General features: G+C 41.9%; 1 protein-coding gene across 5 annotated transcripts in view; it reads left to right on the top strand.

Moving 5' to 3' along the window:
- Nucleotides 1–212: 212 nt before the first annotated feature.
- Nucleotides 213–27,578, top strand: part of nlgn2a (neuroligin 2a) — an 88,783-nt gene continuing 61,417 nt past the window's right edge. The window contains exons 1-2 of one of the 5 annotated variants that reach the window (XM_041031093.1): nt 213–744; nt 20,818–20,871. In XM_041031093.1, coding sequence (XP_040887027.1) covers nt 237–744; nt 20,818–20,871 — 562 coding nt within the window. In that variant the 5' untranslated portion in view covers nt 213–236. Of the gene's footprint in view, nt 756–6,968; nt 6,994–20,817; nt 20,872–22,155; nt 22,165–27,578 lie in introns of all 5 variants that reach the window. The other 4 variants (XM_041031095.1, XM_041031094.1, XM_041031092.1 and 1 more) reach the window with 4 other exon arrangements.

Raw genomic sequence — 27,578 nt, 5'->3', positions numbered from 1 at the left:
CGCAGACCCGAGGCCTGAGCTCCTTCTCCAGCACCCTAAGGACCCTCCTTTCCCCCAGCAACTGCTTTGCCCTCCATCTCACCTTCACTCAGTGCTCCTGGTCTTAAACAAACCTGCTTCTGTTGTTTTAATCCCTCTCTTATGCTTTACCTTCAGCGTTGTTGGTTATAATCCACATTCTCTCGTAAAAAGACAGAAGTGCTCGAAAACAGACTAGAAGCAGGTGGCTGAACAGTATGAATCCAGTCATGTACCCCCTCCCACTTGTTTTGAGCAAACAAAGTCGGCGGGGTTTGTTGTCCAGGACTCGCCCCCTTACTCTAATAACAGACTGGTGCCTGATGGGTACACTTGGCCTCATCCTGCTCTTCAGCCTGGCCTCAAGCCAGAAGATGGACCCTTCCAAACACCCCATAGTCACCACCAACTATGGCAAGCTCAGAGGCATCAAGAAGGACTTGAACAATGAGATTTTAGGCCCCGTGGAGCAGTACCTGGGTGTACCCTACGCCACAGCACCCATCGGCGACCGCCGCTTTCAGCCGCCCGAAGCTCCGGGGTCCTGGCAGGAGATCCGCAACGCCACGCAGTTCGCCCCCGTGTGTCCTCAGAACGTCCACGGGGTGCTGCCCGAGATAATGCTGCCGGTGTGGTTCACGGACAACCTGGATGTGGCGGCGGGATACATCCAGAACCAGAGCGAGGACTGCCTCTACCTCAACGTCTACGTGCCCACAGAGGACGGTGAGTGGACAGTATTAAATGAAGGGTATATGGTGATGGGTGGGAGGTTATGGATTTTGTGGGTAACGGTGAGAACAGGAAATAGACATTTCACTGTTCGCTAAGCCCCGCCCCCTGAGTTACAGTTGCTATGCCTGTCAATTTGACAGTTTACACTGACAACAGGGGCAGATCTACCACTGCAAATTCTTAATAGTTTTTGAAACTATGGGTCCTTGATTTCAGACAGATGTAAAAGATTTTACATTTACCTCCATGAGTTGGTTGGAAACAACTGAGTGAATTTTTCATGTTTCCAGCTGACTTGTTTCAAAACAAGGGGTCTGTAAATGGGTTCTATGCACTTGGCTACATACATGATATTGTATATAAGAGACATTTATATAAAAAAGCAAAAAGGCGGTTCCTAATCAGAAGAAAATAAACAAACACTGTTCTTCTATTGCAGTGCAGGAGGGGTTTAGTGAATGGTGAATTAAGGCCACTCTTCAGGGAGTGGAACCCAGAGAAGTTCACTTATTGTGGAAAATTGTCTGGAAAACACTTGTGAATATTTTCATTATTAATGCACAACTTTGAGCATCATAAATATCGCATATATGCTTCATGCAGATTGTGTGTGTGTGTAAGTTTTAGGATGGGGTGTGTGTAAAATCGGAAAAGTATTCTATGGAGGGTCAAAAAAAAAAAAGTTTTCAATTACCCTTCCCTGGTTTTAGATCTAGATCACATTCAGGGTGTTATAAAGCAAGAGAACAAAGTCCAGGACTGAAGCAGTTTCCAGGTGCTTTATGAGAAACGGATTAGGTGACATCTGACTTTTCTTACTTTTTATAATTTTTTTTTTTTTTTTTTTTTTTTTTTTTACCTTCAAGAACCCTCTTCCCTCTGCTCAGATCATACTGCGGGCGTTTTTGTCTGCCCGGGCACTATTAGGTATGTGAGCAATAAAAGAGAAATATTTTGTCGGCAGGTGTGATATGAAGAGTAGAGACTTCCATCACCCCCCCCCACCTCTCCCCTTTCTCTCTCTCTCTCTCTCTCTCTCCTTGCCTAGGGTATTGTAAGACGTGTTTCACATTTGTCTTTTCATTTCTATATCTCTAATATAAGCTGCACAAAGCCAACACCTCTCACAGAGAAAAGGCTGTAAGGATCACGTTGGCAGGTTTCACATGCAGAAATTATTTTATTATTTTTATAATATACTCTCGCTTTAACCTCCTTGAAAACTGGACCAGGAAAGAAGAACACATCATCTCTCCTTTGAGAAAGATCAATATAAGCGTATGTGTGCTTATATGTATGTTTGCATTGATCTGTGTTTCTCTTACTGTCTGCATGTGCACACTGGTGTGTATGTCAGTGCAGTGATGAGGCCCTGATTTCCTTTTTGAACATCCCCCCCCTCGCTCTAACACATTTCGGTCTCCCTTTCAGCGCTTCCGTCACTTGCCTGGACTTTTTTTTTTTTTTTTTTTTTTAGTAACCCCTCACAGCTCAACACCCTTCCTTCCACCTTTCTACTCCCAACACTGCAGCCTCAACCCTCAACACCCCATCATTGGCACTTACAGCTCCTCAGGCACATATAGAACACAACAGATCAGGTTGTGAGTCATTTCACACTGAAACTTTTTTTTTTTTCCCCATGTTTTCTGAAATGTATGACTTTGTGAAATGTGTGACTTTGTGGAAATGCAACTGCCATAACACAGATATATATGTATGTATATGTGTGTGCTTATATGTGTGTGCTTACACACTGTCCCACTGGTGTACAGCGCCCTCTCTGGAAATGCCACACAGGTGTAAAACAAAACGCCTAACAGTGACCTTCATTCATCAGCTTGAAACATTACTGTATTACTCTCAACATTGTCAGCATAATACACAATAGGTGTCTAGTGTTTAAGGAATTAAGAAGATATTATCACACTGTAAATATCTGTTACCAGAATCAATGTCTTAATTTATTGGGGAGGGGTGGGGGGGGGTGGACAGGTCACATATGGACCTGTTTCATTTCTCATTGCTCATCATCACTGCTGGTGTATTTATGGTGGTCAAGTCAGGCATGACATTGCTAGCCTCAGCATTCCTCTAGCAGCCCCGGGGTTGTCTTTCTCTATGCTCTTCCTTTCCTCTGTTTCTCCTCCTGCATTGATTTTTTTTTTTTTTTTCATGTGGAGAAGAGAAGAGTGAAATAAAGACGAGGGCAAACGAGGTGGACAGGGGGTGAAGAGAGGACAGAAAACAAGAAAAGCAGAAGAGAGTAGAGGAAACAAGGAGGAACAAAGGAGAGGAGAGGAGAAGAGAGAAAAGGGGCATGAGAGGAGAGAAATGGAAACGAGAGGAGAGGAAACAAGGAGAGTGGAGGAGAAGGGAAAGCTTTTGGGCACGAGATCAAACAACAGCCATCACTTTGTGTCCATTGGGACGATCAGCTCACTGTCACACACCACAAAGTTAAATATGCTCACATATTCACGCACATAACACAATCATTCTCCCTCATTTTCTCCTGCCGTGCCGTTGATTCCACTTCTGTTCTTCTCACTTCTAAAACGTGAACGCTGCATCTCTCCGAATCTCCTAAGGCCTGTATCCCCCTGTTTTTTTTTGTTTTTTTTCTTTTTAGGGCACCCTTAAGACAGAATCCTTAAAAACCTCCTCTAATTTTAAGTGGATTAAGCCGCAGAATTACTTCTTAATGCTGCCATCAGTGCAAATGGAAGAAAGTGGGACAGTCTGACACGAATGTGTGTGTTTGTGCATAGATAAACAAATGCGCTAACATTTGGTGGTTACTCATTGCTCCTTAATTAATACTTAAGTACTTAGTAAGTTGCAAGGCTAGCCATGTGTTGTCATTTTTCATTAATTCCATGGCACACACCAATACACATGTTTTTGAATTTGTAATAATTTAGGAGCAAACCAAGAAATGGAACCCCAGTAATCATCTTCTATCATTGCGCTAATCATCTTGCTATCTGATTAACATCAGCTTAATGAGGATTTCAGTGCTTGTAGCTTTGACTTTTTCCAGTATATCAGCATTTCAGAACCCCATTTAATAGTTCTGGGTTCTTGCTCAGCCTTAAACTCCAACACTGTTCTCAACATACAGAATGGAATAGTACTGAAGTGCATGCTGAAATAGATCTTCTGAGACTGTCCTGTAAAAAGCGATTGCATAGGTTGTTTGTATAAGCAGCTTATTATGTCCCATAGGTTTTCTTGTTAGGTGACCTCTAGCGGCTACAGCAGTAATGATGAGTCTGGTGATATAGTACCATATATAGAGCGACAGAGTCCGTGTTAGGAGGCAGAGCGTTGGGGTAGGATGGATGAGTCGACAAAACGCAGGACGTTGACACAGGAGACGTTTCTTTGATCCATGACTGTTCTGCAACCTTAACTGTGTGTTTATTATTGTAACCATGAGGACAAAGGCCCAGAACACCTGCTTCTGTAGAGGTAGATAGATAAAGTGATAGCCGTTGGAATACAACTATAATGTAGAGTGTTAACTATAAACCCAGCTTGTACTCTTTGTCCCTGTGGTAATATAGATTCAGGCCTTAGGACCCAGGGGGACTGGTTTTGCCCTCTAGCAGGTTTCTCCCTCACCAAACAAAGGGAGGGAGGGGCTCCACCAGTTCCCCTGGAGATGACATCCCATAAATCATAGCAAGAGGTTTTCATCTGGCTCCTGCAGAGTCACGCTGGATCGATGGACGAGGGGAAGGGAGAAAAGGCCCGGCCTCTGCTACTGCTGCTACCGCTGCTGCCTACAGGCCCACAGGCAAACCGCATGCTTCTCTCAGCAGTCAGCAGCTGTTAACACAGAGCAAGACTTTCATGGTGAATGAGTTGGAATAGCTGGACTCAGCAGCCCCCGAATAGGAACTCACTGCAAATGTTTACCCACACGCAGGATCGCATATAATTGCGCCTTGTGCAGTTAGGCAGAGGGCACAGATGTGATGCAGAAACAAGTTAGCAAAGACAGGTTTCTGGCTTAGTCTCGTCCCTAGACCCACACCCAGCGTCTTCATTGACTTCTTAACTTGGGTTTCTGTTGTTTACATTTATAACTGTGACCTTATTCCTAGTTATCCTTGAAAATATTAGAATATCATCGCCATCGCTCTTCAAAGAACTTTATTGGTGGTAGGCTTGAGTTTAACCTCGATAAGCTGTTACAAAGTGCCTTTTAGGCTGCTAGTTCTGCTCAATTAGTCCTGTTCTAGGAGGGTGCACATCAGTTTTGCTGGATAAACCCCTGGGATTTGAACCGCTAACCTCAGCGTTGTCAGCGCCGTGCTTCTTGGGCTGGGCTTCGGGGTGCGAGCTGAGGGCCTTATAAATTATTCCACCCAATACTTCATCTATCTCAATGCATCAGACTCAAACTCCCACATCTCCCCATTCTGCAATATTTCAATTTTCTGAAGAGATTCATCAAGAAGGGTTCGATACTAACACAATACTGCACACCGTGGCCCGAGGGCTGCGCTGCAGCATCGCCAAAGGGCTGGAGGTGAATAAATAAGTAAAAGTGATAAAAACAAACAGATAAATAATGGAAAGATAGAGAGGTGCCAGCATGCAGCAGTGGAAACATGATATATATTGCCTCTGATGCCAGAAAAAAACCTTGATTATTCTGCTCCATCTCGTCCTTTATGCCGTCTCTTTCTCCCGCCAGCCCCAGTTGATGCCATCTGAAGTACTGAAATGGGAGAAAAAAGGGATGATGGGGGGGAAAATAGATCACCATCTTTCTGCAGGCACAATACGCCCCCCCCCCCCCCTCCCAGAATGAACAGTTGCTGTTACATACAGTATGCGTGCCTGTAGCTCCCAGGGGACTCATGAAATATCCACTCTCTTTCTCTGTCCCTCTTACACACATACACACACACACACACACACACACCCTTTATCACATGCCCAAAAGTTTTCTTTGATGTGTGCGAGCGTGCTTGCCAGAACTGAGGGAGACAAAACAGAGCTTTTAATAAAAAGACGAAGACAGAGCGAGAAGCAGAAAGTCGGATTTGAAGTTTGGCATCTGTAGGTAGTCGTCATTTAGTGGAAGTTGGAGATCAGAACAGGAGGCCCGATCCAGCCTGTAGTCCGCCACTTTACAGACCAAGTCGGACAGTCCGTCTTTGCTTTTGCGCCTCCTTTCATGTTTCACCTCGCTCTCCTCTGTTTATTCTCCTCCTCCCTGCTTCATCCTGAGGCACAGTGGAGCAGAGAGAGACTGGTCTGCTTGGTCAACGGCTTTGTCTTACGCTGGGAGGTCGTGAGGGTGAGGAGGGAATCAGATCAGCCAGGGTTTGCGACATTCATTAAAAATTATGACAGGACAAGTCCCTGGTCTAAACCTGCAACTCTTAAATCCAGTTTTTTATTTGTGTGAAAACTGTTCCTAACCACCGCTATCACAGCATGTGCCTGTGTGTGGTGTGTAAGTGCTTATTTATCGCTGCGAAGGACTGACAGGTTGTGTATATGTAAGTATAAGGTAATAATTTTGTTGACAGAGTATTTAGAGCGTTAAATCGCGTTTGCCGACAGCTAACAAAGATGTCAAAAATAAATGAGAAAACAGGCATTCAGATCAGGAGAGTCGTTGTTTAGAATGAATTTGGTGAGTCAGAGTAGGGAAGGAGAGTTTTATGGTGATCGGCAGGGTTAAACAGTAATGTATGACATGTAACTGACTTGATGTTAAGCCAGGATAATCAGATTACATACACCCCTAGGAACTGATGAAGCGTCTTGGATGAATGGCAAAAACATCTTCAAGACTAAAACAGCAAATCCAGTTGCCTTTGATGTAGTACCTCTAGATATACTCTTAGGTATTAATTTCTTGTTGATTTTTTTTTTTTTTTTTTTTTTTGTATATATATATACATGAAAAAAAAATATTGCAGAGTTTTATTTAAAGACGGAAAACTCTTCGACATGTCAGTAAGGATACCAAAACTCCAAATCTAAGCTTGATATTTGCAAAAATCTGGACGGTAACATCACAGACCTACAATATTCAACATGAGACATGAGCTGAGAGGAGCAGGGAGCGAAGCTGGTGTAGCCTGTGGGTTTGATGGACTGTTGAAATGGAGGAAAGGTTATTAGAAATGTGTCCAGAACTACTGAGGCTAACATGTCTTACAAGACAAATCTGTGCAGACAAAGAGAAGACGAGGGGAGAGCCCATATTAGGTGTGTGAGAGGGACTGTGTGTGCGTGTCTGTGGGTGTGAAAGAGGGAGAGAGAACTCTGTCAAGAATAGATCATCTTAATATTGTATAGTGTGTGATAAACTATTATTTTTCCAATGTTGTCGGGTGTGTGTGGATTTGAGAGCGGATTATCTGTGAAAGTTCCTCTGGTGTGTGGGATGTAGTCCAATTTTATAATTGGTCATGGAAATCTGAAATCTGAATCTGGGCTTGGATATTACTTCATTTAAGTGTGTTTCTTATGTATTTCGAGGTGGTTGGGAATTCAGCAGAGATTAATTTGTTTGCAAGTATAGTGCACCGTTACCAAATATCGGCCCACTACTCGAAACTTGACTACACCACTGGTGATTTCCTAAATCCTGAGGAAAAGTACAGAGTATCTGCTCATTGGCCTGCAGCTTTCAAACTTAATTTGACTCTAACACAAAAACATGGCAATACAAAATAGATTATATCCTGTCAACTTGATGGTCAACCAGTCAAAGCAAAGTTTTATGCGCAAAAGTCAAATAGTTATAGAAAAGATAAACTGCAGCAAAGAGTTCTCTAAGAACTGCTTCATGTTAAAATCCTCACTGACACCACTGGGTGTCTGAGATTTTCTCTTTGAAACTCTTAGTAATTTTTGAAACAATGGTTCAAGGTTGACAAAAAAAATATATAGAGAGTTTTTATTAATAGCTGGAAACCTTTACTGATGTTAGAGTACCTCTTATGTTGGGAACATATGACTGCAGATATTGATAATGACTGTAATCAGACAAATTATTTGCATAGTTTTACGTATTACGGATACAAGCAAATGCAGCGGTTTCATAATGTGATTACATGACTGAGATGGAGTGCGCTGCCAGGATTATGATATTGATCACATTTTGAAACCTTCAGTTTTGCCTCAGAAGCAACAGCATAGTTAGTGAGAGAAACTGAAATGAAGAGAGGATGAGAACCAGGGAAGGGGTGGCGTTCAAGGAGCGCATAATTTAGACTGAAGACACAGGAAAGGGGGAAGTGGGGCAGAGGGGTTGTCTTGGCAACCATCCACCACTTCCTGTATCTTCCTGTCAGGGCTCGCATCAAAGGCTGCGTGCATTTTGCCTTTCCACTAGACTCTGAATGAAGGAATTAGCAAGGGCTCAGTTCCAGCTATTTTTAGCCTGTAAGCCAGAGAGTTGGATAGAAAGAAAGGGAATTTGAAGTGTGTGTGTGTGGGGATGCATGCATTCATGCGTGGGTGGGTTTTAGTATTCAGTGGGTGTGTTTGTATGATGTGCCTGCATGTGCATGCACATCACATGATCCCAATAATCTCTGCGGTGTGTTTTTACGCGTTTTGTCGCATGCATGTGATCGACTCCCCTGTCCCCCCCCCCCCCCCATCTTCCTCACTGTTCAGCTCATATTATCTCTGTTCTTCATGCATTGCCTCTCTTTTCATGCATCCTCTCCTTCCCTCTACATTTCTACCATTTTTGCCTCCTTGCCCTTCTCCCTCGCTCCCTCCCTCCTCTTCTCTAAAGCATATCCCCCACCTCCCACCAATTCTTCACAGCTTCCCAGTCATCACCATATGCTTTGGATGAGCAGTGAAGGCAGAAATAGCATTTAGCTATAGACAGTCCATTTAAATGATCTTTTTAGCCTCAGGAGAGTGAATTGACTTTGCAACAGTACTTAAATAATAAGCTCTCCGGCTTTGACTATCCATGTTCTATTGGCCGGGCTTCTGTAGCAGTGCTCTAGCACAATCTGGGATATCATCTGATTTAACTCAGGGATTGATGAAGTACATCTAATTGGATTTGAGGAAGTCTGTAACCAAGTACCCAATCCTATCAATTAAACATTACATTAAAAATAAGATCCCACCTACAAGTGGGATGGTGGTTCAGAATCATGCTGGGAAACGTGAGTCTTCTGGCCTAGGCTTCCTCCTGAAACACTCTCTGCCAGTCTCTCTTGAAACCTGAAAACAAAACCTGGCTTCCTCAGAAACTTTGCTCTTGTTGTGTCCCACCTGTTCACTCAGTCTACAGGTGCTATAGTTACATGTACAATATGAAGTTATTGAAATATTTAACTGTATTATCTTCTGTTTGATAGCTGGGTATTTATTCTACCTTCTATTGGTACATTGATTTTATCGGGACACTTGTATAGTTGTGTGAAAGTAGTGCTTTTCAACAACTTCAGCTAACTAACAGGATTCAGGTTTGTGATGTAATGTACACCATGTTTGGGCAGTCATAAACTGCCATTAGCCCTCAGCGCGTTTGCGTTTATAATTAATCCTCCAGTTTATTGATACTGTTCACATTCTGAAGCGCTGAGTCAGCGGCATGGTCAGCCGTCCTGGTGCCATGTTGCTGATGAGACCAACAGTATTTGAAAATGACCATGCAATGCTGTGAAACAGAGATAAGCCCAAGCATAGAAACAGGGTAGAGCGGTGCTGCGAGAATTCATTAAGTTGTAGCGTTGAACAGAGTGAAGGTGATATTGGACATTCTTATTTTATTTTTAAATAGGAATCATTTTTACTCCTTTATACTAGATATAAACTGCTTTCACTTTAATGGAAGAATCATTCGGGGAAGGAGGAAAATGATGTAATACTGCTTGTTTAAAGGGAGTAACAGCACAGACCAGACCTTTTAATAGGATCCTATCTACCTGTGTTTCCTGTGTCCATGGAAATTAGAAACCGATCGTGTTCTCTGCAAGTGTACTTGTTATTAAAGTAACCTTGAGAAAATAAGATACAGGAAGATCAAAGAGCCCGGCAACCTGTGAGGCACACGGCAAAAAAAGCAGAATTCAGCTGTCTGGGGATTAATAATGGCTCTGGTTTGCCTGAAGGCTAGGTTAGTGAAGATGTATGCAAACGCACACACAGGCAAACACTTGTTGGTACATATATATACTTTATTTGATTCCACATTACAAAGTAATATCATTAGGAACCAAATTTGCTGAAAGATCCAACTAATACTTTGACCAACAGAACTTATGCTATCAGAATGTTACTTCAAGGAAACAGGAAGCATCTTTTTTTCCAGATAAACATGCTCCCTATGACTGCTGATAGGGAGCAGTATCTGGCCAGCTGTCTGGACCTTCTCTTACTCAGTCCACTGATGTTCAGTCCACTGACCACCATCCTATGCACGTGGCCTAAACTGCCAAACACAGTCACACACAGTCACACACTTGTTGGACACATACATGCACATACACTGCTCATTCTGCACGGTGAGGTATGCTGCTTTTTCTTTACCTCTCCGTCCTCCGCCTCTCTCTCTTTTGCTCCCACACACATAAACACACTCCATCTCTTTCAGTGCAGCTCAAAGGGCCATCTCTTCAGGGCTTCTGAAGCCGAGGTGGCCACTGGCAGTGAATGCAAATTACCCCTCCTGCACACTCATGGAAACACACACACACGTTGGTCTTTCTATATTTGCGAGGACAGTCATATTGCATCCCCTAACCTTAACCATCACAACTAAACACCTAACCCCAACCCAAGCCTAAACCTGATTCTAACCTGATCCCTAAAACCAGGTCTTAACCCTCAGCCCTCTGAAGGTGTGTCAGAAAGAGAGGACTGGCCAAAATGTCCTCTCTCCGTTCGGTCTCTAACTCAAACTGGTCCTCACAAAGATAGAAGTCCACATACACACACACACACACACACACATAGCTATGTCTGCCAGGTCCTCAACGGTGCCTCCCACCACACTGAATAGTAAGGGCGGAGAGAACATGAGAGAGGAGAGGAGAGATTAAAAGAAAGGAGGAATGAAGGGAGAGATAGAGAGAGCAGGAGGTTATTCAGAGGTAAGGCCTCCTCCTCTGGTGAAACAAGTCTGCTGATTCATTCGCGTAGGAGAAAGTCAATGCATTAGAGCAACGCAATTCATCACTAGTTAGCTAGAGTAGCTGCTGGGTTCAAGCTGACACTGAGTATTAATGAGTGGAAGTTCAGTTAGAGCCATGGACTCGTGTAGCTGCAACACCTGGGCAACCGCAACACACACACACACGTTTGCGCACTTAATTTAAGACACAAGACACTGGTTGTCATTGGTGGCATTCAACAAAATTATGTTGTTAACTCTCAGAGGCCAGCAGCAATAGAAACAAGATAAATATAATGCAGTTGCGTCCTCTCTCAGCACACAGATGCATATATATATGCTGATGTACACAGCTGTGCTCACACAAAAACGTGACATCATGTGTGGAGACATGTATGCAGGCTGAATTATACCCTCACAAAATGGAGGCATGTGACAGGCATGCTAAATTTAACTCGGATAAGACTATTATACAGACACATAAGTAAAGACAGACAGAGATCCACAAATTTCATAGCAAAGGTTTCACTAACAGTCTGCTATATGTAAATTACGCAGGAAATATCATCAGCCTTTTTTGAGTGATTGGTTTTTAATTTAGTTAAAATAAATTAAAAATAGAAACAGAAACGTTACAGGGACCAAGAGCATACAGAAAATACCCAGCCACAAAACAAAGACTCAGTGTCAGTAGCTTATTACAGTCTATAATAATCAATAATAGGCCATAATATTTTGTATTATTTAATAGATTCATAAATTGTACATAACAATAATAGACACTCCTTAGTGCTCACCTGAAACACAAGCATTTTTTTTTTGGAATAATCCCACAAATTATACTTATTATATTCTTATCTTGCAGTGCAGTTCAACAAGTAGTATCATCAGTGATCAATTAACCAAGACTTTAATACCATCATTCACTCCTGTGCAGCCAGTCAGGCGATCCAACAGTCTGCGTGTGCTGCATTTTCATATGAGGCACAAAAAAAAAAAAAAAAAAGAAAAGAAAAAAATCCACAGCGAAGAGCAGCATGTGCTGCACACTGCTGTCAGCTCACATTTCAGCACCACGGACAGCGCCACAGAACACAGGCCTGACACATATATACACGTCAAATCATAAAGTTTCAGGCTGTTTTCTTCTTTTCCTCCTTTTTTTTTATGGATTATTCCTTTAATCTGCCAGCGTGCGATATACTGCTAGTTTGCTAGTTTCCTTTCAATTTGTAACCTTCACCTGTACAAAGGTTTTTATTTATTTATTTTTACCCTGAACTCTTTTTTCATTAGGTACTAGGTCCTTTAAACTTTTCATTATTATTATTACTGTTATTATCAAGTTTGTGTTTTTAATGGAAAATTCCAATCGAAAACCTTCAAGTCCGCACAGCTCGTTCCCACTTGACTGTACAGTAAATGCAGCAGCTCCAGGTTTAGTCTCTAGGTGACACAACGCATTACACTGTTGGTGTTTTGGTCTGATGTAGCTTGGAGGAGATAAGGTAGCTCAGAGAGAGAGATGGCAATTGAACTGTCCAAAAGCATTAAAAGAACGTGTATTCTGTTATATCACTGCTGTCAGCGCTGCCTTATTTCCCAGGGGTGTTCTTTATTTTTTTTTTTTTTTTTGCCGTTCAAGTTTAACAGGCTTTTCGATCCCATTTTTAGAAGACCTTAGTGGGACACATTAGTATAAATGGAAACTCTCTCGTGGTTTCATAACTCAACATTAACAGGCATGTTTAAGAGCAGGCTTTTCCTTTATTGGAATATGTGCAGCTGGCATACATATGGACCGGGACAGATGAAGAGTCAAAGAAAGACACAAAGGACGTTTAAAAAAAAATATATATATATATATATATATATATATATATATATGGGCATGTGTCTGTGTCTTGGTGTCCCTCCTGGGCTTTTGACCTAAATTACTCCCCCATGCTCTATCTTGGCACTCCGTCAGTGTTTCACTCTGTCAGCATTAGGAGCTCGGCCTCATCCACTCACTGGTTAGTAATGTCCCAGTGCTGCAGCCCGCGGTGGAATAAGCTCTTACAAGGCTGGTCTTGCAGGAGGAGATGGATTTAGATGGAGGCAGGGAGGAGGGATGGCAAAGGGTCAGCCCCAAACAAGCTTTGTGCTTCACTTCTTTGTGTCCACACTCCCAGTGCAGTCCTCAAAACACATTCAGACTCTTGTATACAGATGTGCTAGAAACCGCTGTTTGCACTGACAATGCCCATTTTGACTGTTAAACTATTTGTTTAGGATAATACCAAGTGGCACGTCTCATCACATACATGACATTTTAGACACAGAAGTCTGTGATGGAAAGCAGCAAGACAAGTTCAAGGCCCACATGGACAGATAAACGGCGAGAGTGTTCTTGGGTCATAGCAGAAGGTTATTGCATAGATCACCAACGAGCCTTTGTTTAGGGCAGAGATTGCCTAGGGGTTGCACGGCTGTTCAAACACACAAACACAGATTGGCTCCTTTGTTTTTGTTTTTTTTTTTTCATTTTTCATGGACAAAGGCAACAGAAGACGACGTACCGCAGAGATTACCTCCGAGATGAAACACAACATGAAACTGAGTATCTCAGCCTGTCGGCGTTTTGATAGCTCGACGTAACAGCCTCCCACCATATTTTTCTTGTTTCCCTTTTACCTCCTCCACCTTCCCCATATGTCAGACAACATAAGAGTCTTTGCTCTCCAAAGGTTAACCCAATAAAGAGCACACACACACACACACAGAGCTCTGCTGACAAAACTGCAAATGTCAGAATGGTTAAAACGCAGGCTCCTCTGAACTTATCTTTTTACATGGATAGACAGGCAAATGGTAATAATGGTGAACCGCATGTTTTGACTGAGTACTCCTGATGATAGGGCCGACAGCTCTGCTGCGGAGCTGCTTAAGCTAATGTTAACGCTAGTTTAACAGATTGACAGAATTAGCTGCTTCACGTTCCTGAATCCTGTCGGCCCCAATCCTGAACTTTCAGAGTGACGAGCACAGGGATGGAAAGATGATGTTTAAAAGTTCAACTGAGGGATTGATGTAGCTCTGTTCACCAGCTGTCTATTTACACTCAAAACCAAAAAAAAAAACTTAGCTGCTGTCTGAAATTGACTTGAGGTGATTGCCTAGATTTTTCACCGCTCTGTTGGTCTTTTTTTTGAATGGCAAATTCAAATTCAAATAGAACAGTGGCCAGTCAGAGAGAGAGAGCGAGCTCATTAATCAGGTGCAGAACTTTACCAGATCAAACTTATTAAAGTTTAAGTCATATGTGAAAATTAGAATTTAATGTGAATCTTTTATTTTATTAAATTGAACTTGATTTTGATTTAAAAACGTTTCAAAGTTCAACCCCGCCTATCGCACAGGACTCATAGTCAGAAACACGCTCTCATACCCCAACCATGTGTTCAGTGGAAAGATATAATAGACATGCAGTTACCTGTTGTAGTCAAGGGTCTTCGTCCTCAGAGACCAGACACACTCATCACTGCTGAAACACACCAGTATAAATCAATGTGTTGAATTGGAAGTGTTATTCATTAAAAGTTCTGTGCAGTGTTTACACTGGGGATTGGACATGACATATGAGGTAATGTAACTATTGAATTTCTTTTCTTTATTTTGCCGCCTTATAAAAAGTTAATGCAGCGGCTCCCAGTCTCCTGTTGTGTTCAATATTCTTGCTTGAGAGGATCAGAATTCATAGTTGACTGGTTGTGAGTTGAGAAGGTTTTTATAACTGTATGTTACTGGAATCTGTGTAAAGTATGTGGTAATCCAGATTCACACTGGAATTGAAACTCTAAAGCACACATTTGCAGATGTAGTATATGCATGAACGCATGACTGGATAACTGTGTGTGTGTGTGTGTGTGTGTGTGTGTGTGTGTGTCTGGTTACATGGGGAGAAAATGACTTTAACCTTCATGCCTACTCGATCATCACCACTCCGTAAATGTCACTCCATCTGCCTCCCCGCCACACTCTGCATCTCTGCTTACCTCTCTCTTTCTCTCTGCTTCACATAATCTCTTTATCTCTTTCTCACTGTCATCTCTTTATCTTTACATTCCGCCCCCTCTACCTCTCTTATTTCCTCCACTTCATCGTCTTCCTTCCAATCTCGTCTTTTCCTCCTCCATCCCTTTTTCTCCCCTTACACCTCTTCTTTTCTCTCACCCTAAACTTTCTCCCACCTCGTTTTCACCTCCCATTCCTCTGATGTTAAAAATACCCCCCAGCCACACTTTCACAACATTCTTTACCCCCACACATATACAGACCTTTCCCCTCATCTTTCTTCCAACCGCTGTACTTGTACAAACAACAGCCTCTTTTTCTTTCTCTCTTTGGCTTCATCTTATCGTCCTTTTTTAAAGCCCACACCGCTTCTCTCTTTCTCTGTCTGTCATATGCACATTATTTTGAAAACCCCATGTCAGCATCCCTCTCCATCCTTCTCTCTTTTCTTTCTTTTTTTTTCCCCTTTCTCTCTGTGTGCTTGATTCTCCCCCTTTAGCTAGGTTGGATCGATATATCTCAGGCTCTCAATCTGAGGCTTGAGAATGAGGCGCCAGGAGACTGAATAGGGAAAGAGAGTTGACAGAGGGAGGGAAAAAAAATGCCTAAAATAAAAAGGGGAGGGGGCCAGTGGTGGGAAACAAGTAGAGAGAAAGGGGGTGAAAGGAAGTAAGAGAATGAGGGTGAGAAAGACACCATAAGTGCTAAACCTAGCAACAATGTTGTAGGCTGCACAGAAACAGTGAGTTTCGATGAGCAAAAAAAAAAAATAATAAATAAGATTTTGACAGAACCGTGTCTGGTGAATATCTAAATGAGCCGTACATCAGCTAAAGCTGGAGTTTAATGAAGGACTCGGTTTACAACATTGATACGAGGCAGTGCCAGTCAGAGTCAGCCAGCTGTCAAAGATGTTGCCTTGCCTGGAGGGAAAAAAAGTCAGTACATCCAGCTTGTACATTAACCACAGCTTACAGTCGACGACCGCTATGACTGTGGAGTCTTTCTGAAGCTGACACCACAACTGTAAATGAAAACGGGTCCGGAAAGTAACTCAAGATTTACTGAAGATTTTAGGAGGAAGACAAAGACATCCACAAAAATGTTGATCCGCCATCATTGTTTTTATTTTTAGTTCTCCACAAGCATTTCTAAATTACAGCAGGCACAGCTGGCAAAAAGCATAAGGATTTTTTTTTCTTTTTCTTTTTCCTGTTATTTATTCCAGCAGTGGTATGCAGATATAACTACATCTAATGCATTTGCAGAACCTTCCACACAAATTTAATTTATCCTTTTTTATGTGCATATACTCTCCAGAGAAGAATGTAGAATGAGATTAAAGCAGGCCAGAGCCAGCTCATCCACAACACATCTACTTCTTATAGCCCAAAAACAAGGATGGAAAGGAAGCAGAACTGAGTTAGCACTCGTCTTATAAATAATTCGAACATTTGAAATTAGGAGATGGGCAGCGTAATCCCAAAGCGTTATCAAGCACTTCTAAAATATGTAGATGTAACCAACATTTTAATGTATGCAGCTTCACCTCAGCTGCAGTTCCTTTCTGTGTTTTCCCTTTTGAAGCCCCAAAATATGAAAGGACTAAATGGTGCTGCAAAGAGTGACCGAGACAAAGATTTGAACAGATTTTAGCCAAAACTTAAATTCCAGTAAGACTACACAGGACAATAATCTACAGAAAGTGATGCAGCAAGACTGAAATTCATACGACCATTAGGGATTTTACCCCTATCAGGCCTTTGTTGCCCTCTGGTAGACCTGTTGGGCTGGTAAACTTCAGCGTGTTGACCTCGAACAGGCTAGGCCAGCATCATGACAGTCTCATCTGTCCTTGTCTCTAACTTTGACCCCCTCCATTATTCACCTAATGCTGCCACAGGCAAGGTCGCTCTGTAAGGAGAGATGGACAGGAAGGAAGGGGAAAAGTCCCTGTAGTCATCATAAACTGTGCTGTGACTCAACAGGAACACAGAGTCAGTCAGAATACTGCTCCGCACATTTACTTCTGGCTCTCAGATAAAACATTTTGCAGTTCTTCAACATTAAACATGAAGGTAATCGGGCCATTTTTTTGTAACGCTTCTTGTTTGCTGGGTTTAGCTCTTCGCATTTCGTATTCTGCCTCGGCGGCATTGTCTCATAAACAGTCATGCAAATCACGTCATTTAATTGAGAGAAGTGAATTGAGACTTAATGATACGAGAGCAGCAGAAAACTAATTGTGACAGGGTGACTAATGACGACTATATAAATCCATTTAGAATATTTCTGAAGGGTGAAACGCTCAACGCCACCTGAGAGGACAGGCTCACACAGGATCCTGTTTTAACTGCCATTCATCTGAAAACGGACTTCACGGTTGTTTGTAGTGTAGTCACAGCTTACTCATCGTAGCTACTCATCTGTGACTTGCCCACACACTGCTCACACACACACATGCGCGCAGGGTTTAGTGACTGAGAGAGCAGCAGTGTGGGATAATGAAGCAGTGTGGTACGTCTGCTCGCCTGCCTGTCTGATTGTCTGCACATCTAACTACTGTATCACACTCTCTCTCTCTCTCACACACACACACACTTCTTGTTGAGTTATTCACTGCATTTCTGCTGCAATATTTTAGCTCTAGGACAATGACAATGTGCCCCATCTCTTTTTCTCTCTCTCTCTCTCTCTCTCTCTCACACACACACACACATGCATAGTCCTTTGTACAGCTCCAAACAAGCGTCCATCATTCATGGTCCACGCTCACTCACAAGCTGTCAGACGCACTTCCATTTCCTCGTAGATCATGCCGGACCGGCACACATTGCCTAAATGAGCTACTCAACACCTACTTACTCTTGTGCCTGTTCATAAACATTTGTTACACGCAAACACACACTCGCCCATAACCATAAACACAGAGGAGTGAGGTTTCTTTTGTGTACAGGCTCCTGTCTGCACCTTGTGTGCTTGAGCATATGCACCAACATGTGTACCACTGTACGCACGTGCGCTGTTACAGTATGACGTTCGCGTCGTGTGAGCTGGTGTCTGTGTGTGGCCGTCGGGGGGGAGGGGGGAAGCGGAGCCAAAGTGAATCCTTACATAACCGGCTTCAAAGTGAGCTGCGGTCGGCCCGGCCTGCCTCCTCACTGCGATACAGACACAGCAAAGGAGGGAAAGAAGAAAAACAGTTTCACAGAGAGGAGGATAATAGAAAGGCAGGGTTTAGAAGACAGAGGGTGTAAACAACCGGGGGTCGACAGCTAGGTTGTGCATGGCAAACATAGCATGGGTGGAAAAAAAAAAATCTAAAATCTGTAACGTGCATTGGGTGACCTTTTTCCGCCCTGTTCTAAAGTAATCAATCCCATGCCCATTTCTGCTGTCTATCCTGGCTTTATTGTAATTATATTTGCTGTTATTTTAGTGGTCTGCAGTCAGGTGTGTGTGTGTGTCTGTGTGTGTGTGTGTGCAGGGTGTGGAGGGGGTTGATGGGACATGGGGTATAGTTCTCCATCAAATTGCACATGCTCCCGTCGCCTCAGCTCCTTTGATTGGGCAAAGAGTGTTAAAGTGTGAAGAAAACCATTTTTTTTTTTTTTTTTCACTCAGCTTGATTCACACTGCTCGGCTCCTCGCCCACTCATTGCAGCAAAAAAAAAAAAAAAAATGTCAATCAAGCTCAGTTTTTACACTTTTTCTCAGCATGATGCCGGCCCAGTAATGGTTGCTTGATTTTGTAGATTTCATTTTTGTCATTTTTCCCCACCAAAAAAAAAAGAAAAAGCAGCTACCCTTGTTTCTTTGATAGGCAGGTTACTATTTAAACTTAATCATCACTCAACAAACTTCTTAGTAAATAGATTTGGCAGGTACCAATCATTAAGATGTCTTCAGTTATTTTGTGCTCTGTGTGACTAATATTATACAGATCTGATGTAATAATCAGTTAACTAATGAAGTGCTGCTAATGATCAGGTAAAAGGAAGATCCTGCTCTTTATGATTCCTCCTCCTGCGTCAGATCGAGGTCTGCAACCGATCCTTTTCCGGAGCTTTCAGCCTGGGTGGAATTAAATCCTATCTGTAGTGGGATTTTTCTTTGTGTATCCTTTGAGTTTATTTAACAATTTGTTGTGCACATTTATTTTGAAATTTCTAAGCTGGAGGTCCTTTGGAGGTTGCCCATTCATGTGTGTAGTTCTCACTGGGTGATTGACTAATATTCAATTATTTTGTAGTGTGTTCAGGCTTTTACACATTCTTTACAGCCTTCTGGTAAAGAGCAGATTCTTCTATTAGAAATTCAGTGAAAAAAAAAAAAAAATCCAGTTTCTTTGCCAAAACCTCAAGTTTCTAAACTGGATTTATCAGATTTAAGCGAAAGCAACAAAGGGTGAAGAGTATTTCTGCAGTAGTACTTACTTTCTGAAAGCTGAGGTGAAGAGTACTTTCTACTAACATTCACCTTCTGAAAGAGGAGGGGAACACTATACATAAATAGTTTTTTTTTTTTTTTTTGGTTGTTGCAGCTGAGTATGTGACTTGTCTCTTTTCGGTGAAAACTGCACATGAATGAAGGACAATGGGGAAAATGGCAGATGTGAGGACGATGAAACAGCAGCAAGGTCAAAGCAGATTCTGTGGCATTTTCTTTAAATACCTCACTTTGTGATTATCAGACAAAGCATGTGAACACTTATAGAAGTTGATGACAAAAAAATACCAATGCTTTGGAAGGGATAAAGGGATGAAAAGAAGAGGTTCTTTTTCCACATTTTCTCTGTGTGCATCTCTTCTCTCTCTCTCTCTGTCTTCTTCTCTTTCTCTCTGCCACTCTTTTAATTTACCAAAAACAGCCAGTGGGCAGATGGGGATCAAATTACATTCACCTTTTACCTGCACTCCTCTGCGCAATTAGCGTCACGCTTACTTGTCATTTCAAATTGACACACTGCTGTTGTGCTATGTAATTATTTACCCGCCTGGGGAACAGCTCTCTGCTTTAACCACTAAATAATGACAGACACACGTGCACGCACACACAAAAAGCACCTGTGCCGTGTTTTATCTGAAACATGTTTAACATGCCTTCTGCCGTTACAGGGTCATTGTCTATCTGCTCGCCAGTGTCTGTCTGATTAAAGGTGTCTCTGTGTTCAGTGTGTCTCTCGAAAAAAGGTCTAACTGACTAATGTTGTGCAACAACCCTTTAAAACTCTCTGTGTACTTTCACTGCTGAAATGTCACCGTTGAAATTTTGGGGTTTGAGCATCAGGACCCAAACCCGCCATTCTTTCTGTAGGTGTCCTCTTCTTAGCCCGTTTTTTTGTTTTTTTTCTTTCTGGTCATGTGGTGGGAGTAAAGGGCTGGGTCCTGTTCTTCAAACCACAGAGGCCTTATTACTCCACATTTTCCCTTTTCCACCCTTCCCTCACCCCCCCCCCCCCCCCCCCCCCCCACCCGCTGTGCCACCCAGCCACCCAGCCTGGAAACGAAATTTTAGACTCAGGCAACAAACAGGGTTTAAAGGAGAGAGAGAAAGAGGGCCCATAAACAATGGCAGCCGTTTTTCTTCTGCAGGGGGAGAGAAGGAAATCACATCCAGAAACAGTTTTCTTTGATCTTGTGTCTTTTCTTGTGATAAATCTGTGTCTGTGATGCCTTTTGTTTTTGTTTTTGTACTCTTTTTAAAGGAAAAAAAAAAAGAAAAGAAAAAAACAAAACAATAAGCAAACATGAACTCTTGCTGATTTGTCCTTTTTGCTCTTGCTTCTTTTCTTTTTTTGATATTCTTTTTTTTTCCGTTTTTGCCAGTAATCTTTTTTGAATTTTCTCTTTTCTCTTTTTCCCCCCTTTTTTTCTTAACCCTAGGTCCGCTCACAAAAAAACATGATGAATCTTCAATGAACAAGCCTCGAGACGAAGGTATTTTTGTTGCATGTTTTTCCTTTTTTCTTGTTTTGAAGTCTTTTTGGGGGATGTGTACACATGCAGTAGAGTGGAAAACACACACACACACAAGTCAAACATCTCTTAGGTGGGACTTTGGATATGAGATGCATACCGATGTGTTGGTGTAAGTGTATGTGCTGACCCTTGCAATTTAAAAAAAAAAAAAGAAAAAAAAAAAAGCTGCCTTTCCAATGCAAATCATCAACATTATGTAACCTTGGATGATCATAACGCCTGGCTGATGGAACCCAGATACCCTTCGTTATAAAGCCATCTACAGGCTGTTGTGTGTGTTTTCCAGAGGTCCTTATCTCGCTCTCAAATAATAGAGAGCCTTGGACATCATCATCACCACTGTGTCCTTGAAAATACATTGGCCGACTAACATCATTGTCCCCGAAACCAAATTGTTGTCTGGATTTTGAGCAACAAAGCACCTATTGAGACCAGCTTACACAATGAGGTGCATTATTATTGCGCCTTAATCCTCAGCTCAAGGATGAAATTGCTATTGAGTAAGGACCTACACAAATATTAAGCTAGCCATATTCCAAGTCAATGATGATAACATCAAATCAAGTGAGGCAAAACACAAAAAAAAAATATAAATAAATAAAAAAATTGGGGGACATCCAAGGGCGCTCATGCCCAGCTCTGGAAGATTTGAGTCTAATCAGCTGCTAGAATAAGGACACAGAGCTCACAGCCGTCTGTTAATTTATCTCCTACCTGCAGCACATACACTGTGGAGGGGATTTTATCTGCACTTTCATCTCCCCGTCCCCTCCCCGTCCTTGTTCTTTTGGACTTGTTTCTTGGAGAAAAAGATGACTGATGATATTTTGATACATATTTCTCTTTATGCTATTTTGAGGGTTGTGCGGGTGAATCTTTTTCTTGCTCCGTGATGCTCTTTGATTTGGGGTATTTTTTGAAGTTGGAGTCAGAGGAAGTTTGACACAAGAGGATTTTCTTGGTGATCAAACGCCCTGGCACAGACACCACTTTTTGAGCTGTCACAGCCAGCAAGCAGTCGAAGCAGTCAAACCCAGTCAGGATGCTTTTCCCCTTCCTCTAAATATGTCTTTCATCCCCGATCATGACGTACAATTAACTTCATTTAATTGGGAACTGCTAATCCCATTACACTAACTCCATCTACAAAAGCTCAAACTGGAATTCATCTCAGGTACAAGGGTGGAAGGGGGGGGAGTCCCACAGCCAGGACACAGCCTTTGATACTAAAAATAGAGATAGAGACACAATGTCCTCGTATAGGAATACAGATACAGGAGACAAATGAACACATGCAGTGTGTAACAATGCAGAGGCAGATAATCTCCTTTGCATAAAGCTACAGATACACAAAGCTGTGAAGAATACAACCTGTTCTCAAAGGAAATTAGCTCCAGTACAGCCCCATTAGTTGCACTGGTAATCGGGGGCCCCGGTACAAGACAAAAAACATCAGCCTGTGAAATGACATAATGGCCTAAATTCTATTTTTGAAAGCCTTCTCCACCCTCCGAGGAATTCTAGGGAAAAAAAATACTGACTCCTGATATTATACTTGAGTATATTTTAGTGCATTTATTGTCCTCCTGCACTCAAAAATGTGTTTTGCTTATTGTTACTGCACTTGGGTGTTTGACTGTTCACTGTGCAGTGTGATGTATGTGCAGAGTTTGACACTACAGGGCTGGTTTCGCATCTGTCCACTGAAGGGAGGACGTGTCTCTGTCCTCACCATAAAATGTGTAGGATGCTATGACATGAGAACCAGTCGTGGTTCAATGTGTAACTTCCACAGGCGTGATGTGGACTTCATCCTGGGTTTAGTAAACTTTTAAAATGAATATTATTTGCATATTCAGATTCTAGAGTCTTCAGATAAGGGGGAGATTAATTTTAATGTTATTTAATTGAAACACCAAGCTTATTAATGATGGTATTAATGAGGGATTCTTGAAGTATATTTAGTCTAGAAAAAGAAATGACCTTCCGCACCTGCCATGTGCAGCTGTAGAATGTAAACTGTTAAAATTCCCAAACTTCCACAAGCTGTGCTGAGGACATGACCTTAGTGTTCTCATTGGTGGATAGTGTGGTCTGCGTACCCACCAATTGGTTGTACAAGGGCACCAGCTGAGCATGGCCTGTACCAAGTGGAATCGAAAGTAGCATAGTAAGAACAACTACACATCCGTGTCCATGTTTGCAGGGAGCGTAGTTGAGGCTTTAGTTAGTGCAAAGCCGAAGTGGGACTGATGTTACGGCCACAGTGTGGAAAAAATATCGTAATGCAACGCTGTGCATTTGTTTGCAGTATGTGCTTTTGATTACATCTGCCTGGTGGAGTCAATTCTACTTTACTACATGATTCCAAGCTGCTGCTTAGCCTCACCTGTGTGTTGTTCCAGCCTAAGGCAATGCACTGTTGCCTGTCAGAGACCTGCAGTGTTTGAATTGTTGCACAAATAAAGATTTCAGTGTAAGAAACTAGATTCTTAGTGCAGAGAATGTTGTAATTATTATCATCGTTAACATGCAGGGAGGTTTTAAAAAGGAGAACCCTAAAAACGGCACGGCCAGCTCTCATCTGATAACAGCCATAAGCAAGCACAGTCAGTTCATCCATTTTGTCCTCATTCTTTCAGCTGTGTATCAACGGCCTTTTCAAATTGTCATGCTTTTAAGCTGTATATTCTAGGCCATGCAGAAATCTATTCAGAAGCTATTCTATTCAAGTAAAAAAAAAAGAAAAAGAAAAGGGAGGGTATACTGTAGACTCCAGAAGAGCAACAAGGAATTAAGGCAGCGTCCTCCACCCAGCTAGATGGCTTAATTTCAGCAGCAGCTCACTCTGCATCAGGTGTGTGAGAGCAAAGGCTGTCGGGGCTGCAGTGCTGCTCAGTGTCGATGTTCAAAAAGATTGATAGAGCTTACAGCACAGCTCTGTGAATAGTGTGTATATATGTGCGCGCGTGTGTGTGCGCGTGGAGAGAGGAGGGGATTACAAACCAGAGCGAGATTGAGCTAAATCAAGAAAGAGACAGCAAGAGTGTGTTACTATGCCGTCCTGTGTGTCAGCTCTGATCAGAGACAAACCAGAGCCACCTGAGCCCCAAACCTGGAACATATTTCTGCCAGGAACAATGTCATATCTCTCTGACACAAACACACACACACACACACACAGAGCGTAATATAAACAGGGCCACACAGTTCCAACCGCTTAAAAGGAAATAGTCCATCAAAACCAAACTGGCAGACCCAGACTAAGTAGAGTTTACAGTATCGTGCAGGGATAAATGACCAAAATGACACGTTTTATGATTTACATCCATCATAGATATCGCACTAATAGGGAGAAAGGAAAAAATATTATATTACAACTACATGACTGAAGTTGTAGTACAGTGTAATAAAGTACGCCTTCAGCTCTCCACTGCTCCATTATTTTTATCTCAGGAAAAAAAAAAAGAAAAAAAGGAAAAGGTGAGATTGAAGACAGCTGCAGGGGGTTAGTGTTTGAGAGGCGAGCATTATACAGGGGTTCATTAAATTCTGATGATTTCCAATCTGCAGCCAGTCAATTTAGACTCCTCATGATGTTTTGCCATTGAGATCAGCCATCAGTATATTACCACCGAACGTCCAGACGGTGTTTTAAAAAAAAACATTTTACAGTATTTACTGTAAATGCTTGTGAACATGATTCTTTCCTGTATCTCACACTCTGTTCAAGGTGAAATGTTGCTCATTTTTCAAACATTAAGCGTGCGGGCTATGTGATGGATCGAAAGAGGCTCTGGATTTTTCCAATAACGCAGTCAATTTTCTTCATGACTAGTGATGATAGGAATATGAACCATCCAGCTGGGTATTTAATTACAGTATAATATTAGCTATCATTAATCAAACCAAGCGGTGAGAGGTTTTAGATTTACCTTTGATGATGCTGTTACATTCCCAGACTGCAGGAATTATAGAATCGTTCAGTTAGGCTATATATTTTTTTATTCTACAGTGCGTAACGCTTTCCGCTAACACATGAGCTGAAACAGTAAGGTATAAAGTTTATAGATCAAAAGGAGCCTCTTTTTTTTTTTTAATAAGTCCCTTTATTGGATGAACACTCAGAATATAAGACTGAGGTTTAATTCGGTCTTATTACACGCAGCTCCTTATACACTGATTAGACAGAAATATAATATTTCATGATGTATTTCACACGTAAGGCTACAGTGACCTGATGGCTTTATTATGGTGAAATGTTATGTTCAGCTTTGATAAAGAGCAGTAGGATTTAGTTTGTATCTAGTACACAGATAAACAAGGTCAGAAAGTTACTGTATAATCAACAGGTATGGTTCATTATTCAAATCCAAACAAAAAGGTCGCACCATTAGCAAATCAAAGCTTGAAACTGGAGCCTGCTAGAACTATTAAAGTGAATGATAGGATGGCTCAATGCACATAACAACAAAATATAAATAGCAATATGCTTTAAAGGTCTATACAGGCGTTTAAAGGTCTATATTTTCAAATGTCAGATGAAAAACAATAGTAGAGTTTTTAATGTATAAATTAAATTCTACCCTTATGAATAAGAATATGATTTCAGATGTACGTGATCAAAAAGAAAAAAAACAGACAGCCTTAACTGCAGTTATGCTGATCCTGCCGAACTTGCATTGCTTCTGCAGATCAACAATGTTTACTGACCACAAACTAGATGAAGATCTACTGTGTACGCTGCTAATTCAAGTGTCATTTTGTCAGTATTTTTATTATTGATCTTGACCTGCACACAGGACAGTCCAGTTTCATATGAGACGCCGTTGTTTAGGTGGAATTAGTTCAGTCCGGAACAGTAAACTCTATTTAATCTTAGAAAGTATTAATCCACTAAGAATTTTTCTTCAGCATCAGTAGCAGAAGTCCACAGCATTAATGTTACACAACTGAGGTCATTTCTGCCCTTCCCAAACAATATGACATGATTAGCAAATTATTTATCCCATTCGGGATGTTGAAAACAGAATAGGCTTTAATTCTTGAACAGAATACTCAACTACACAGCATGCAGGGTGTGAAATGAATACTGTCCAAGCACCAAATGCAAAATTCATGTGTAAAATTTACTGTCCCGGCTTCTGTATGCTCAGAGCAAAAACAATGAGTCTGTAGGCTTTTGATTAACTGCCTATGACACTGGCTCCACAGAAAGTGGTTCTCCACTGGCTGGATGAGTGAGCACGGTTTACTGAATCAGCTTTTAATTAATGCCTTTTAATTGAATATGTCGCACAATAGCAGAAAATGACTTGGATGTCATACAGTATTCACAAGGAAAATGTATATTTTTGGCTGCCAAAGATTATTTTTAGCGGTTGGTGTCTGCGAGTTAATTTCACATGATTAGTGAGAAATGAATATCAGCAGAGACAGACGGGACAGAGAGGAAGAGAGCGGATGGCGAGGAAAAATGGACAAAAAGACATAGAGGGGCGTTGGTTAGTTTTATAGCAGCACCAGAGGAAGTCGCGTCTTAATGTTTCGTGTTTGTTGATGGCGAGCCAGATGAAAGACACAGAGAGAGAGAGAGAGTGGCTTTATCAAAGAGACACTTCAGCAAGAAACAATAGGAGACATTCATGTTGCTCTGTCCTGGATGGTGTGGAGGAACAACAAGAGTTTGTCGTTGTCTGTGTGAGACAGAGACAAGCTTCTTTGCCTGCCACTCTGGTTTTTGTCTGCATCAATGTATTTTTCTTAGTTTCCTCCTCCTTTTCCCCTGTTGCTCTCTCCCCTCCACCTCCACCTCATCATCCTCCCTCTCTCTCCGTCTCTCTCTATTATGTGGTGTTTCCACTGTGGTTAGAACTCTGCTAACAGACGCCAGCCTGTGGGCATCGCAGCATCGCTTCACACTGGCTTCTCTGTTCTTACTCTCGGACGTACACATTCGCTCTGAACTCGCCCCACCCCTCCGTTTCAGCAGGGGTCACAATGGCGTCACAATGCCTCATTTCGGAAAACAGCACCATGCGAGGATGTGGACTTGGCACGTTTCATCTTTTTCATATAATTAGGAGCACCCAGGGAGATGCTCTCCTGCTAAATCTCTCCATTTCCTGTAGGCTTTTCACCATGGACACAGTGTAATATTCAACGTACTGTACAATACACATTCTAAAAGCCAAATCTCTAAATTGTGAAACACAAAAGGACAAGAAAACCGTGAGCAATCAGCGGTGGAAAATGTGCAGGCTGGCCTCCATTCTATTATTATTTTTTTTTTTTCCCCACAATTTTTTACGTCCTTATGTGTTGAGTACAAATTACTTTATAAGAGGATTTTTGAAAAGGAATGAGGTGGCACAGGGACAAGACTGAATAGTATATTGAAAAGGGATGAAAGGAGAATGGAAAGAAAAAACAGTAAGGAGCAGAAATGAACAGCTCGCTGTGTGAAAACGTAAAATAAAACAGCAAAACAGGACGGCCGGGTGCAGGAAACCACACACATTCGCGTGACAAAGAATAGCATAGCACAGGACAGGCTCAGCACAGAGCAGGAAAAAAAAAAAAAGCCCAGCACAGAATAGAATAGAATCTTCAGCAGTAAAGGATCAACGGTACTGTCAAACCAACTTTATTTTAACATTACTACA

This window comes from Toxotes jaculatrix, chromosome 23, assembly GCF_017976425.1.
Source record: "Toxotes jaculatrix isolate fToxJac2 chromosome 23, fToxJac2.pri, whole genome shotgun sequence".
Taxonomy (NCBI): Eukaryota; Metazoa; Chordata; class Actinopteri; family Toxotidae; genus Toxotes; species Toxotes jaculatrix.
This window is presented reverse-complemented; position numbering and strand designations above follow the sequence as displayed.